The 14,069-nt window shown below is 36.6% G+C and overlaps 1 protein-coding gene across 1 annotated transcript in view; it reads left to right on the top strand.

Moving 5' to 3' along the window:
- CNTN6 (contactin 6) overlaps positions 1 to 14,069 on the top strand; it is a 181,324-nt gene that overhangs the window by 85,338 nt on the left and 81,917 nt on the right. Inside the window, 3 exon segments of the mRNA XM_070359703.1 lie at positions 4,548 to 4,732; positions 10,939 to 11,075; positions 12,677 to 12,806. Coding sequence (XP_070215804.1) covers positions 4,548 to 4,732; positions 10,939 to 11,075; positions 12,677 to 12,806 — 452 coding nt within the window.

Below are 14,069 nucleotides of genomic sequence, written 5' to 3'. Positions count from 1 at the left end.
CTAATTGCACTTGCCTTTGGCACTTGCCATCTGCCTCTATAAGGATTAAATAATGTGTTGCTGTAGCTACTGACTTTCAACATCCCCTGAAAGGAGTTCAGGGTAGGGAGCAGAAACGAGGTAACCTGTGCTCTGGGAAAAACTGGCAGAACAGGTCTTCAGATAGTTAGAAAATTTCAGGAGCTGATTTTATGAGCCCAATTCTTATATCCTCTGATATCTAGAAAAGCCCTAAAATTCATCACGATGATGACTGCTCCTCATGACTAGCAAAAGCCTTTTGCAAAAAGTATGTGCTTTACTGAACATACTCTCCCTTCACCAAAATCACATATATACTGATCTTTCCGCCTACCTCTTTGGAACAGTTTCTCAGAGACATGCTGTCTCCCCGACTATAATCCTTATTTTGTACCAATAAAACATAAGTCACCACTGTCACGTGATTCGTTCTTTAAAAATCTACAACATTTACATCATTTACTGTCTTCATAAGACGTGCCCAGACTAAATGGGAACTTTTCATTAAAACGAACGTGCATTTTTATGTAATCTATGCTTTACAGTTATTCTCCCTGACACTACAGCTCACATGATCAGTAGTAATCAGGAGGCTCCTGACATTCATATTTTGTAGTGACATAACAAATCTGAAAAAAAAAAAACTTAACATTGAATTAGTATCTGCAAAATCATATAAAATTTGATTTTTCTCCCATTAGAAATTTTAACAAGAAATGCAGCCATAAAATGCACTTGATAAGACTCAATTAAAAAAAAATAAATGTTTTAGTGACTATTTTTGATAGTTTAGTTGCTCTGAAGAGGGTGGGGAGATTTGAGAGAATGGCATTGAAACATGTATAATATCATGTATGAAACAAGTCGCCAGTTCAGGTTCGATGCACGATACTGGATGCTTGGGGCTGGTGCACTGGGACGACCCAGAGGGAGGGTATGGGGAGGGAGGAGGGAGGAGGGTTCAGGATGGGGAACACAGGTATACCTGTGGCGGATTCATTTCGATATTTGGCAAAACTAATACAATATTGTAAAGTTTAAAAATAAAATAAAATTTAAAAATATATATAATATCCTAAAGAAATCTGCTAATACCATGTCATACAATTCAATCACACAGATAGAAAATATCTTAACAGATTTTTAACCCAGGCATTCAGCCCATTTCTCAAGTCTTTTTAAAAATGAAAGTAGCAGGAAAACTACGCAAACAGGCATAAGGCAAAAAAAATGACTATTGCTTAACAGATATATTTGAGGTTTCTTTTTTGGCATTGACACGCTTTAATATAGGCATGTGAAGAATTCCAAGTTACCTTTCTTTATGTTAGCTTTGGTTTTCAAACACAGTGTCTCCATTTTGTTGGAAATTGTTGCCTAGAAGTGCCAAGTATACATCCAACATCTGAGAAAACCTAGCGACAAAAGATCCTGTTTTTAATAGCTCTTTCAAAGGCAGTCCCAGAATTGATCTACTTGTTTCTGATTGTGATGTCTTAGTTACCATAGTTGACCCACAATGGTGGCCACAATACACCAATTTCTAATGGTAAGACCTGAGTTTTGTGCTCACTCCTGCATCCAGATGTGCACGTATGCATGCTTAGCTGTGTCTGACTCTTTGCAGTCTCACAGACTGTACAACCTGTCATGCTCCTCTGTTGACAGAATTTTCTAGCCAAGAATACTGGGGTGGGTTGCCATTTCCTGTTCTAGGGGATCTTCCCAATCCAGGGATAAAAAAACTTAACATTGAATGTTAAGGGATAAAAAAACTTAACATGTCTCCTGCATTGACAGGCAGACTCATTACCACTGAGCCACCTGGGAAGTCCCCAGAGGTGCAGTCCATCCAATTCAAATCAGATGGACTAAAGATAGGATGCACTGGGTTTCCCAAAGAAAATTAAAATGCACACACAAAAACAAACACATGTCCAATGCAGACTGAGAATACAGGAGTCTAATTCTTAAATCCTTCTTCAAAATTGGAAACTCTTATGTTAGAAACCAGTACACTGAAACTTACAACTTTCTCCATAGTTGAGTGGTTTATTAGGCAAGGTGTATCACTCTAAACATAACTGAGGTAAGAAAAACAAGCATCTATCTAGAGGATGTTCTTTAAGTGAGAAGCTTAAATATCTCTTCAGTCTCATGTCTGCTTTACATTTTTTTGCCTTCTAGTATAGTTCTGACCCTATAAAGCATTGTTCTTAAAATATATTTCACAGTCATGATTTTTTACAAGGATTATACTGCTCAGTTTTTGGTCTTACATGCCACTTTCACAGAATATCATTTTTATGTCTGTCTAATGGCTATATAGAAGTACCATACTGAGAAGTATTTAAAGGTCCCTTACTCTTGGTATTGTAATTAAAGTATACTGTTCAATTACTGGTTCAGAGATTTAGATAAATAGGTTAAAAATTGACTCCTATCTTCACAGTTAAAATAAAGAACATGATATAACAATGGAAAAATATTCAGCCTTTACTGATTTTTTTTTTTCTTAATGTTTTAGGTTAAAACCTTTTTTAGTTGAATGTTTTGCATGTATTTTTCATAAACCTCAGAGATACACTATCATAAAAAGATAAAGAATCATGGATTCAGATAAATATCAGAGCCTCTATTTATTTTTCTCTTTGTAAATACATTTTCTTAGAATTTTTCTATTATAAGGGTCATACATCCTTACTGTAGAAAAATAATGGAAAAATTGAGATAAGCAGAAAAAGGAAAATAAAAGGCATTTATATCCTCACCACCTGTAGATACTAAATTTTCATGTTCACATACGCACTGTATGTATTTTTGAAAATTGGATAACACTGCCTCAGACTTGGTGAAGTTCTTTATCAGTGAATAAACTTTCTTTTAGAACTTTGTTTTAGAATAATTATTTAGAACTTGTAGCTCTGTATTTAATAAAATGAGTGAATAAGAAAACTAGCTACCTGAGGTTACTTGTTGGCAGGAATATGCTGTTTTACTAAAATATCAACCTAAAGTTATAGTGTCAAGGCTTTTTCAAAGGACAAAAACAAAACTTATTAAAATTATTATTTTTGTATTTAATTAAAATTCAAGTTGTATTTGTCACTGTATGCTAATTCTGAGAAAAATAGACAAATCAAACATTGATTGGTGAATATTCTTTCTGTGAAATATGTGTGATCACATTTATGACTTTCTACACAGTGTATATCTTTGATTTGCACATCAGGATCCTCATTGTTGGCCAATGAAAAATTCTTGAGGCTTCCACAATTTTGTTGCTTTATTTGAAGCCTCTACTGAATCAACACCAATTATCTGTGGTTGTTACGGCTCAGATTCTATAGATCTTTATTTGTCAACCACTTTGTATATGATTGGTGGTTCTCCTGCATTATTTTTGTGGACTTGGAAAAAGTCCTGCATCTTCTACAAAGTTTATAATTTGGTTTTGCAAAATGATTTTTACTATTATTAAGCTGAAAACATTTAGACCAGAAATTATTTAACCACTTGAAAATCTATAAAAGAATGAAAAATTACTTGAAAATAAGAAAGGAAGATGTTAGTGCTAATAGATTGGGGTTGATTTTTCAAATGATTAGTTTATTAGGGAATATTTTCTGGTTAGAACTTTATTTATAGCCTACATTTGCATTGCATTCTACTATATCTGTACAAGTAAGGCCTTCTTAACCATGAATTTCTAAATTCATCTCTATTGTTTGACACTTAGATTCATATATTATAAAATGTATTTTTTTTGCTGCTTAAAAAGGTAATCAGATGAAATATATTACATATAAGATATTAAGCTAAATTCCTATAATAAAGGAATTGTTTACACATTCTTTCTGAAAAGAGACAAAGTACAATGCAAAGATTTTTTTATGTCATTAAAAAAATGTATAAATAATACATTCTTTTGAGGATAGCAGATCCTATACTCCCAGTTCATTTGGGTCTGTTATATAGTACTGATTTCTTGATAATCTAGCTCACCAGTCATGAATGTCTTCAACTACGTATTAGTACCAATTTAGCTATAAAGGAATCTGAGTTTTTGCCTTAGAATCTGTAAATACAGAAAGAAATTGCCTCCTCTTAAATGTTACATCCTCACAGAATTTCCAGACCTTCATATTTAAATTGATACAATCCTGTTACTATCTCTGCATGCTCTTTCCTTTGTTTCAGTTATTGCATTTACAAATCTGATTTTTATATTGTGTTTATTGTCTGTTTTCCCCACTAGTCTGTGAGCAACATGAGGAGGGAAAACATGTTTAGTCATCAATTTATTCCCTGATCTTACTACTGTGACTTGCTCATGGCAAGCACTTAATAAACTATTAAAATTGCTGGATGAGTGTATGGCGAATGACTGCATAATCTGAAAACTAGTCACAGGTAGTAGATTGACTGATATTTTTCCTTGAGAGTTAAGCTTAAGGAATTCTTATTTTATCTTGCTGTCATAAAGACTAAACCATCTTCTATTCTAATGAGGTGTAACTGTTTAGTCCCGTCCCTGATATTAGTTGGAGGAGGTTGGATGGAAGCCCATTGCCGGGGAAAGTCAAATACAGCAAATCCCAAGCTATCCTTGAAATCCCGAACTTTCAACAGGAAGATGAAGGCTTCTATGAGTGTATTGCAAGTAACCTTCGAGGAAGAAACCTTGCAAAGGGTCAACTCATTTTCTATGGTGAGCTAATAGAATTTCAAAAAGTATATGGAATATTTGGTGATATCCTTCATAGTGAATAGTGAAAGTGTTTAGCATGTTGTGGGCAAGTGTCATAGGAGAAAGAGAGAAGACACATTTCCAGGTAAGGATGCTTAATTCAATGATTAGCCGATGGGAATGACCATTTTTAAAATATGGCTTTAATTTCAGCATAGTCTATGCATGTTATTGTTTATTAAAATTTCCTTTGAAATATGAGCAGTGTCGTGTTAAAAGCCATAGAAGTTTATAACACAAAGTAAAATGGAATTCAATATATTTCCCTTAATATGTTCAGCAGCAGCCTGTGACAATCTTAATGATAATCCCAAGCAGAAATTAAAAAGAAGAAAATGACAGGAGAAGTATAATACTTACAGTAGTTTTCAGTACTTGTTTATGTTTCCCAAGATTGTCTACAGATATGTAGATAAGAGAAAAATAAACTCATTACTTCATTTAAAAATATATTTGCCTCAGTTATCAGAATCTTTCATGGACTTAAGAGAGATGATAAAAACATATATTTTCTAATGTTTGTCCTTGTGCCTTCTTTCCTCTAGGCCAAAATACACACTTGCATGAAGTTCACTTTTTTTTGACATCAAATAAACCATAAAATATACCTCAGGATTGTCAAAATGTTTGCGGCTTTTAAAATACTCTTAACTTAGCTATATTTAACACCTCTGTACTCAGTTCAGTTCAGTTCAGTTGCTCAGTCGTGTCTGACTCTTTGCGACCCCATGCAGTGCAGCACGCCAGGCCTCCCTGTCCATCACCAACTCCCGGAGTTCACTCAGACTCACGTCCATCGAGTCAGTGATGCCATCCAGCCATCTCATCCTCTGTTGTCCCCTTCTCCTCCTGCCCCCAATCCCTCCCAGCATCAGAGTCTTTTCCAATGAGTCAACTCTTCATATGAGGTGGCCAAAGTACTGGAGTTTCAGCTTTAGCATCATTCCTTTCAGAGAACACCCAGGACTGATCTCCTTTAGGATGGACTGGTTGGATCTCCTCGCAGTCCAAGGGACTCTCAAGAGTCTTCTCCAACACAACAGTTCAAAAGCATCAATTCTTCAGCACTCAGCTTTCTTCACAGTCCAACTCTCACATCCATACATGACCACTGGAAAAACCATAGCCTTGACTAGATGGACCTTTTGTTGGCAAAGTAATGTCTTTGCTTTTCAATATGCTATCTAGGTTGGTCATAACTTTCCTTCCAATGAGTAAGTGTTTTTTAATTTTATGGATGCAGTCACCATTTGCAGTGATTTTGGAACCCCAAAAAATAAAGTCTGACACTGTTTCCACTGTTTCTCCATCCATTTCCCATGAAGTGATGGGACCACATGCCTTGATCTTAGTTTTCTGAATGTTGAGCTTTAAGCCAACTTTTTCACTCTCCACTTTCACTTTCATCAAAGGCTTTTTAGTTCCTCTTTACTTTCTTCCATAAGGGTGGTATCATCTGCATATCTGAGGTTATTGATATTTCCCCAGGCAATCTTGATTCCAGCTTGTGCTTCTTCCAGCCCAGCATTTCTCATGATGTACTCTGCATATAAGTTTAAATAAACAGGGTGACAATATACAGCCTTGACGTACTCCTTTTCCTATTTGGAACCAGTCTGTTGTTCCATGTCCTCTATACTAGAGGACTTTAAAAACTGTATTTATACATGGCCAAAAGTCATTTTCTATGTGACATGTTTCTATGTGACACATTTATAATCAATAATAAAGTAATTGGGAAAAAACCCATATATTTCAATAACTAAAAGGTCTAAGGTATGGTAATTACCTAGAAGGTATGCTAATTAAGTTTATACATGTGTTCTCAGTCACGCAGTCATGTCCAACTCTTTGTAATCCATGGACAGTAGCCTGCCTGGCTCTTCTGTCCATGGAATTCTCCAGGAAAAATACTGGAGTGGATGGCATTTCCTTCTCACAGGGTCTTCCTGATCCAGGGATCGAACCCTTCTCTCTTGCATTTCCTTCATTGGCCCGCAGATTCTTTACCACTGAGCCACTTCAGAAGCCGTCAATTGAGTTTATACACATATTCTTTTGATAGCTCCTATTTTTTAATTCAAAATCTCTGGACTCTGGCATTCTTTTGTAAATAAAATTGTGAGGATGTAACTGGGAGTTTTTTTAGGAGCAGCACAATATTACACCAGCTTTGGCTAATAGGTATGTCATTTTTCTACTAAATGGACAAATATATAGATAAAAAACTTAACCATAAAATTGAGGTCTCTATAAACTGGAAATCAATAATAAAGTACTTTCTCTCACATTAATAAAGTGACTGCTAGCTTACATAGAAGATTTTACAAATATTCACATAATTTTTATAGAAATAAAGTGTAGAAATAATTTTCAGTGATATTATAGGTAATTAACCTTTGATGAATTGAAGAAGATCGCAAATAATGTTGCTAGATCTGAGATTAGAACCTTGAACAATCTTCTGAAATGAGATTCTGCCCAGTCTACCATAGCTCTTCAACCTGGTCATCTAAGTCTATTCACAAGATGTATGGAAGTGAAAGTGAAAGTCATTCCGTCGTATCAAACTCTTTGCTACTCCATGGACTATACAGTCCATGGAATTCTCCAGGCCAGAATACTGGAGTGGGTAGCCATTCCCTTCTCCAGGGGATCTTCCCAAACCAGGGATCAAACCCAGGTCTCCCACATTGCAGGTGGATTCTTTACCAGCTGAGCCATGAGGGAGGCCCAAGAATACTGGAGTGGATTCCTTCTCCAGTGGATCTTCCCAACTCAGGAATTGAACTAGGGTCTCCTGCACTGCAGGCAGATTCTTTACAACTGAGTTACCAGGGCAGCCCCACATGACCTATTATCACAATCAAACTAGCCATTTAGGAAGTCCAAATGGTCTTTGAGGGTGAATAATGGGTAATTGGTCAATAAGACAAAATAATGCTTCTTGTTCACCTATTTAGTTTTCAATATGCTCCCAAAGGGCTTCCTAGGTGGTGCTAGTGGAAACGAATCTGCCTGCCAATGCAAGAGAGATAAGAGACCCAGGTTCAAACTCTGAGCAGGGAAGATCTCCTGGAGGAGGGCATGGCATCCCACTCCAATATTCTGGCCTGGAGAATCCCATCAACAGAGAAGCCTGCAAAGAATCAGACATAATTGAAGCAACATAGCACACATATTTTCAAAGGAGAAGAGAATTGATTCAATTTCTTGAGAATCGAAAAATACCCGAAAATTTCAAGACTCTCAGTCCATTATGTTGCTATGCTTAAGTTAAACTTCAGAATTCTATCCATTTATATTGGGTCCTCCTCTGGCAACCCACTCTAGTATTCTTGCCTGGAAAATTCCATGGATGGAGTAGCTTGTCAGGCTAGAGTCCATGGGGTCACAAAGAGTTGGACGTGATTGAGTGATTGAGCACAAATACACAACCTCCAAAATATGTTTATAAAGCATTACTATCATTGTAAATAATGGAGCATATTCAGAGGAGTTAAGTGATTACACGACCATTGAGAGGGTGAAATAAGTAACAATACCCAAGCCTATATGGTAGACTTGAAATACTAAGTTTTTTTTTTTTTTTCTTCAGGTAGTTCTGACTTAGTTGGACCTACATGTAGTTGAAGACTTAAAAGTTTATTCTTTGGAATCCTAAAAATGTACACATTAAAAAAATAAATAAAGCTTAAAGTTATAGCTATTGCACTAAGCAACAAACCATATATATATATATCTGAAACTCCTGTAAGCTATGTGGATTTTATGTGTGTGTTCATTTTTTCTCCCAGATCAAATGTATAATAGGGCAATTTCTAAACAAGTATCTACAAACTATAAAATTTTAAAATATTAAATAGAAACATGATTCCATTTAATCAATACATTCAGTTCTTCTAAGGGGTGTCATCCATTATCCCTCAAGGTTGTAAAAAGCGTGTTCTGTAACTGGAGGTTCCCCTGATTTCCACAGGAGTTCATCTTGGCTTACTTTTCACCACAATGGGACATCATGATTTCTTGTTTTCCTTGACTAGCTCCCCGAAGGAACTTCTCTTTTAGTGCAAGATTACAGCGGAGAAACCTTGAAAGTCAGATATACTTGTACATCATTTCAAAGACTCTCAGTACCACTTGCTCCAACCAGTGCTGCAGTGACCTCCTCTGCCACTGTATTTTGCAGGTGTAGCCTGACAGACTCTTATCTCCGGTGGCACAACAGGCCATTTTGTTTCCTGCTCCAGTTTTCTTTGGCCCCTTCTAGAACCTACTCAAAATTTAAGCACACACAACCTGAACGTTCTAACAGTTAATACCTGCTGCTGCTGCTGCTAAGTTACGTCAGTCATGCCTGACTCTGTGCGACCCCATAGACGGCAGCCCATCAGGCTCCGCAGTCCCTGGGATTCTCCAGGCAAGAACACTGGAGTGGGTTGCCATTTCCTTCTCCAGTGCGTGAAAGTGAAAAGTGAAAGTGAAGTCTTTCAGTCTTGTCCGACTCTTCACAACCCCATGGACTACAGCCTACCAGGCTCCTCTGTCTGTGGAATTTTCTAGGCAAGAGTACTGGAGTGGGGTGCCATTGCCTTCTCCAGTTAATACCTGAACTGCCCTTGAATGACTATGGACTAGAGCCAATGAATAAATGTTTCCTCTTTCTTTCCTGGCCAGGCAGTTATAGAGATTCCTTATACATGCACAGAGGATGGGTAACAATCATCTCTGCGTGCTCAGTTGTGTCTGACTCTTTGTGAACCTATGGACCCTAGCCCACCAGGCTCCTCTGTCCATGGAATTCTCCAGGCAAGAATACTGGAGTGGGTTGCCATGCCCTCCTCCAGGGAATCTTCCCAACCCAGGGATGGAACCCACATCTCATGTCTCCTGCATTGGTAGGCAGGTTCTTTACCACTAGCTCCACTTGGTGGTCAACTCAATAACTCATTCTTGCATTGACTCTCTCCTTTCCTGTTGATTCTCCCTTTTCCTGAGAACTTACCCTTGGCCAGCACTCCCAAACACAAACATGTGACTACTTTCTGTGTACAAAATCAGGCTTCTCTATTTTCTAACTATGTCTCATTGTAAGCTGGGAAAGATTGAAGTCAGAAGGAGAAGAAGGCATCAGAGGATGAGATGAGTAGATAGCATCACCAACTCAATGGACATGAATTTGAGTGAACTCTGGGAGCTAGCAAAGGACAGGGAAGTGTAGAGTGCTGTAGTCCATGGAGTCTCAAAGAGATAGACAAAATCAAGCAACTGAACAGCAACTTCTTGATAAGATTACCTAACACCTATACAAAAAACCCACTATAAAATTTGGAGGGAGAATTAAGTGCAATTATACAGGAAGCTCATCCACTCCAACTTATCTAGGAGAGACCTAAACAAAGGAGAGGGATTAAATGGCAAATTCAGAGAGTTTTCTATCATCATTATAGAAGAAATCATAATTTCAAAAAATTTATTTTATACACATCTGTTTCCATGAATGTTAGTAAGGATAATACTACCTTATATTTAAATAGCATTTCAACATCAATTATATCAGTTGCTTTTTGCTTCAGAACTATGTTGAACTTTCTCAGATTAGAAAATAACGTTTGGAAAACTCATGCCTAGAATTAAAGTTATATGCTTAACCTGCATACAACTCTAAAAGTTATCATTCCCTGTCAAGACTTATACACAGGGGAAAACTTGCTTAAAACCTACTAAAATGTGATGAGGCTGATATCTGATTTATGCTTCAGACTATTGAATTGTTATTATATTGGATACAGATACAATTATTTTGGTTAGTTCAATCTAAATATACTTAATGGCCTTTTGCCCACAGAGAGTTCAGATTTGATATACGTTTTCTAACTTGACCTATATACTAATATTTAATACAGAATTATCCTTTCGCCTTGTTCCCACAGCTCCAAAATTGTTATACATGTGCAGCAAAGTGATAGATGGCAAATATCAATCTTATGCAAAAGGTCCACTGATATTTACAACAGAGTTTCTATTGTCCCACTTTGGGGGTCCTGCATTTTCCCTCCCTCAAATCATGAGTGCAGTCCTTCTGATTTCTATAGTCCTTGAAATGCAGCATAATGTTTTGGCTAACAAATTTGCTAAATAGTTGCTCTTGCCTCTTTTTGAAACAGCCCCTCCAGAATGGGAACAAAAAATCCAAGATACATACTTGTCTATCTACGACAGCTTATTTTGGGAATGCAAAGCCAGTGGAAAGCCAGACCCTTGGTATACCTGGTTAAAGAATGGTGAACGCCTCAATCTGGACGTAAGTAGCTACGGTGATGTTAAACTTCCACCTACTCTGCTAGGGAAATTTTATCACTAAGAGCAACAATGTATGTTTCTGGAATGTTTAGTAGGTGCCAGGAAATGTAGTATAATCTTTACATATCCTAATTTATTTAATACTTAAACTCAAAGTGACTATTAAAATTATTCCTATTATTCAAATGAGAAATTTATGGGTAGAAAACACAACTTGTACAAAGTTGCACTTAGTCAGTGATTGATCCATATTCAGATGATATCATTATCATCAACAACATTCACTGAACTCTCATATGAGCCAGGCCCTGTGTTAAATATTTTCCATACATTATCTAATGGCATCTTCATGACAATTTTACGGGAAAGATAAGATTATTATTTGTATAGTGAAAAAAAATTGTTTCAGAGGGCTAAAGTCTATTTGTCCAAGGTCACAAAGCAGCTAGTAAGTGTTAGCATTGGTATTCTAAACATAATCTGCCTGATTTCAGAACCCAAGCTCTCAGTCATCATCCAGAAACTTGGTTTTTATGAAAGCTAATAGCTGTCTCTAAACCTAGAAAAGTGGAAAACTGAGGCAGTTATCCACATTTTTCAAATTAAAGCACACTTTACAATATATAGAAAATGAGACAAGTTTATTTTTCCCGTCAAATTATCCTAATAATTGTGTCAGCTCACCACTCTACTTGCACTTACAGGCTCAGTTAGAGACACAAAGAACATCTGTTGTTTAGAACCTGAATAGAAGGCTGTTCTTTGTTTCAGCTTTATTGGAATTTAATCCATTCATCCCTTTTGCAAACAACATTCCCTGTGTCCTCCAGCCTACTTTTACTATCTTTAGAGGATGGTGATAGGTACCATGAAATATTTAAAGTTATATTTACCTTATTAAACTATTTTATTCAATACACTCAAAATTGTACCCAAAATTGGACTCTGCAACAGACTTTGTATGTTTAAGTATGTTTAAACATACTTTATAGTACACTGCAGAAAAGAATTTAGCTCCTTAAACTTACTTACTCAATTAGAAAATTATTGAGTCATCATATTTTAATTTTTTAAGACTTTATGATGGAAAACCATGGAAATTTGCTAGTCACTCTATCCATGTCTAACACTATTCTCGACTATGTTTTCTGAAAAAACTGAAATGGTAGAGTATTCCAAATTATTTTATATACCACATAACAGAAAGGTAGTTAGTTAAGTTGCTCAGTTGTGTCTGACTCTTTGAGATTCCATGGACTGCAGCACGCCAGGCCTCCCTGTCCATCACCAACTCCCAGAGTTTACTCAAATTCATGTCCATTGAGTCAGTGATCCCATCCAACCATCTCATACCTTCTATGCAGAACAATGCCAATTTTTAAAGAAATGAGGTAACATAAAATAAACTAACCACTAAAATTATGTTAAGAACATTTCCATTGTTTTTTAAAGTCCAGAAGACTGCCCAGAATCTTGAAGTATATTAATTTCATTTTCATAAGCAACAGGTCTCATACCCCAACAGCTCATAGATATGCACAAATGTTAAGAGCATGCTTACATTAACGCACTAGCATCTTTATGTGACTTTTCTTTTATTAGGAAAGAATTCAAATAGAAAATGGGACACTCATCATAACTATGCTGAATGTGTCAGATTCTGGTATCTACCAGTGTGCTGCAGAAAACAAATATCAGATAATTTATGCAAATGCAGAATTGAGAGTATTAGGTAAGTCATTCATTTATAGCCAAAAAATTCAAACTGACATTTTAGCAAGCTATGATTATATGTAATATGAATCCAATTTTTCTGTAAATTAGAAATTGCTTTTTCTTGAAATAATGAGAAATATCTAAATTAGCTTCTAAAATATGCAAAGTGAGAATTATTACTCGGCTTTGGGTGATGTGGTAACACATCAGGGCTTGGAGGAACCCACTATTGGGTGAAACCAAACCAGAGGTGGCTCCCCCAAAGTTGATCCCAGCATGAGATTTTGAATACAATTCAAAAAGCATCTATTAGAAATGTTTTCAGCTACAAATAAGAAAAGAAAACCTCAATTTACAGACTTAAACAAGGATGTATTTTATTTCAACAAGAACTTTAGCCTCTCTAGGTGGCTTAGTGTTAAAGAATCTCTCTGCCAATGTGGGTTCAATCCAAGGGTCAGGAGGAGCCCCTAGGGGAGGGCATGGCAACCCCCTCCAGTATTCTTGCCTGGAGAATCCCATAGACAGAGAAGCCTGGCAGGCTACAGTCCATGGGGTCCCTAAAGGGTCGGATATGACTGAAGCGACTTAGCACACACACATGCACAAGAACTTCGTGGGGGGTTGGGAGGTGGGTGGGTAGCTGAGCAAGAGCAATGTGACTTGATGATCTTTAAACTTTTTCCTCATGGTTGTAGCCTCCTGGATCCAGGATGAGTGCTGTAGCTACAGAAATCAAGTCCATACTGAAACCCAAAGAAGAGAGAGGGGACAGCCCCTATCATTAGAAAAGCAAAATTTCCCTGGGTCCTTACATCAAACTCCTTTTATGTAATTAGCTAGAACCCTGTCACGTGACCACCCAGACCTCAAGGGAAGGTTTGAGGATCATATTCTGGGACAGTCAGCTGGTGGAGTTGTCACCATAAATGACTCAGTGATGTCTTTCATCCTGAGATTTCCTTAACAGTATAAATACAGAAGATGAGAGGAAGAATCAAGTAAAACAGCAAAGTTTCATAAGTCTGTGGGTGATGGACATTGATTCATTTGTTTCTTCATTAAATCATCATTTATTGAATATTTATTGTGTATTAAACCCTGAAAACAGAACTGTCAATATCAAAGTGATCTTTATAGAACCTATAGTTCTACAGAGGGGAAAAAAAGCACTAAATTTTAAAATATCGTGATTATTACAGTCAAGAATTGAGTAGGTGCTATCAGCTGAATATAACCTAAATTGAAGACTTTCTCTTTAAACATGTTTCAGAATAAA

This window comes from Bos mutus, chromosome 22, assembly GCF_027580195.1.
Source record: "Bos mutus isolate GX-2022 chromosome 22, NWIPB_WYAK_1.1, whole genome shotgun sequence".
NCBI classification, from domain to species: Eukaryota; Metazoa; Chordata; class Mammalia; order Artiodactyla; family Bovidae; genus Bos; species Bos mutus.
This window is presented reverse-complemented; position numbering and strand designations above follow the sequence as displayed.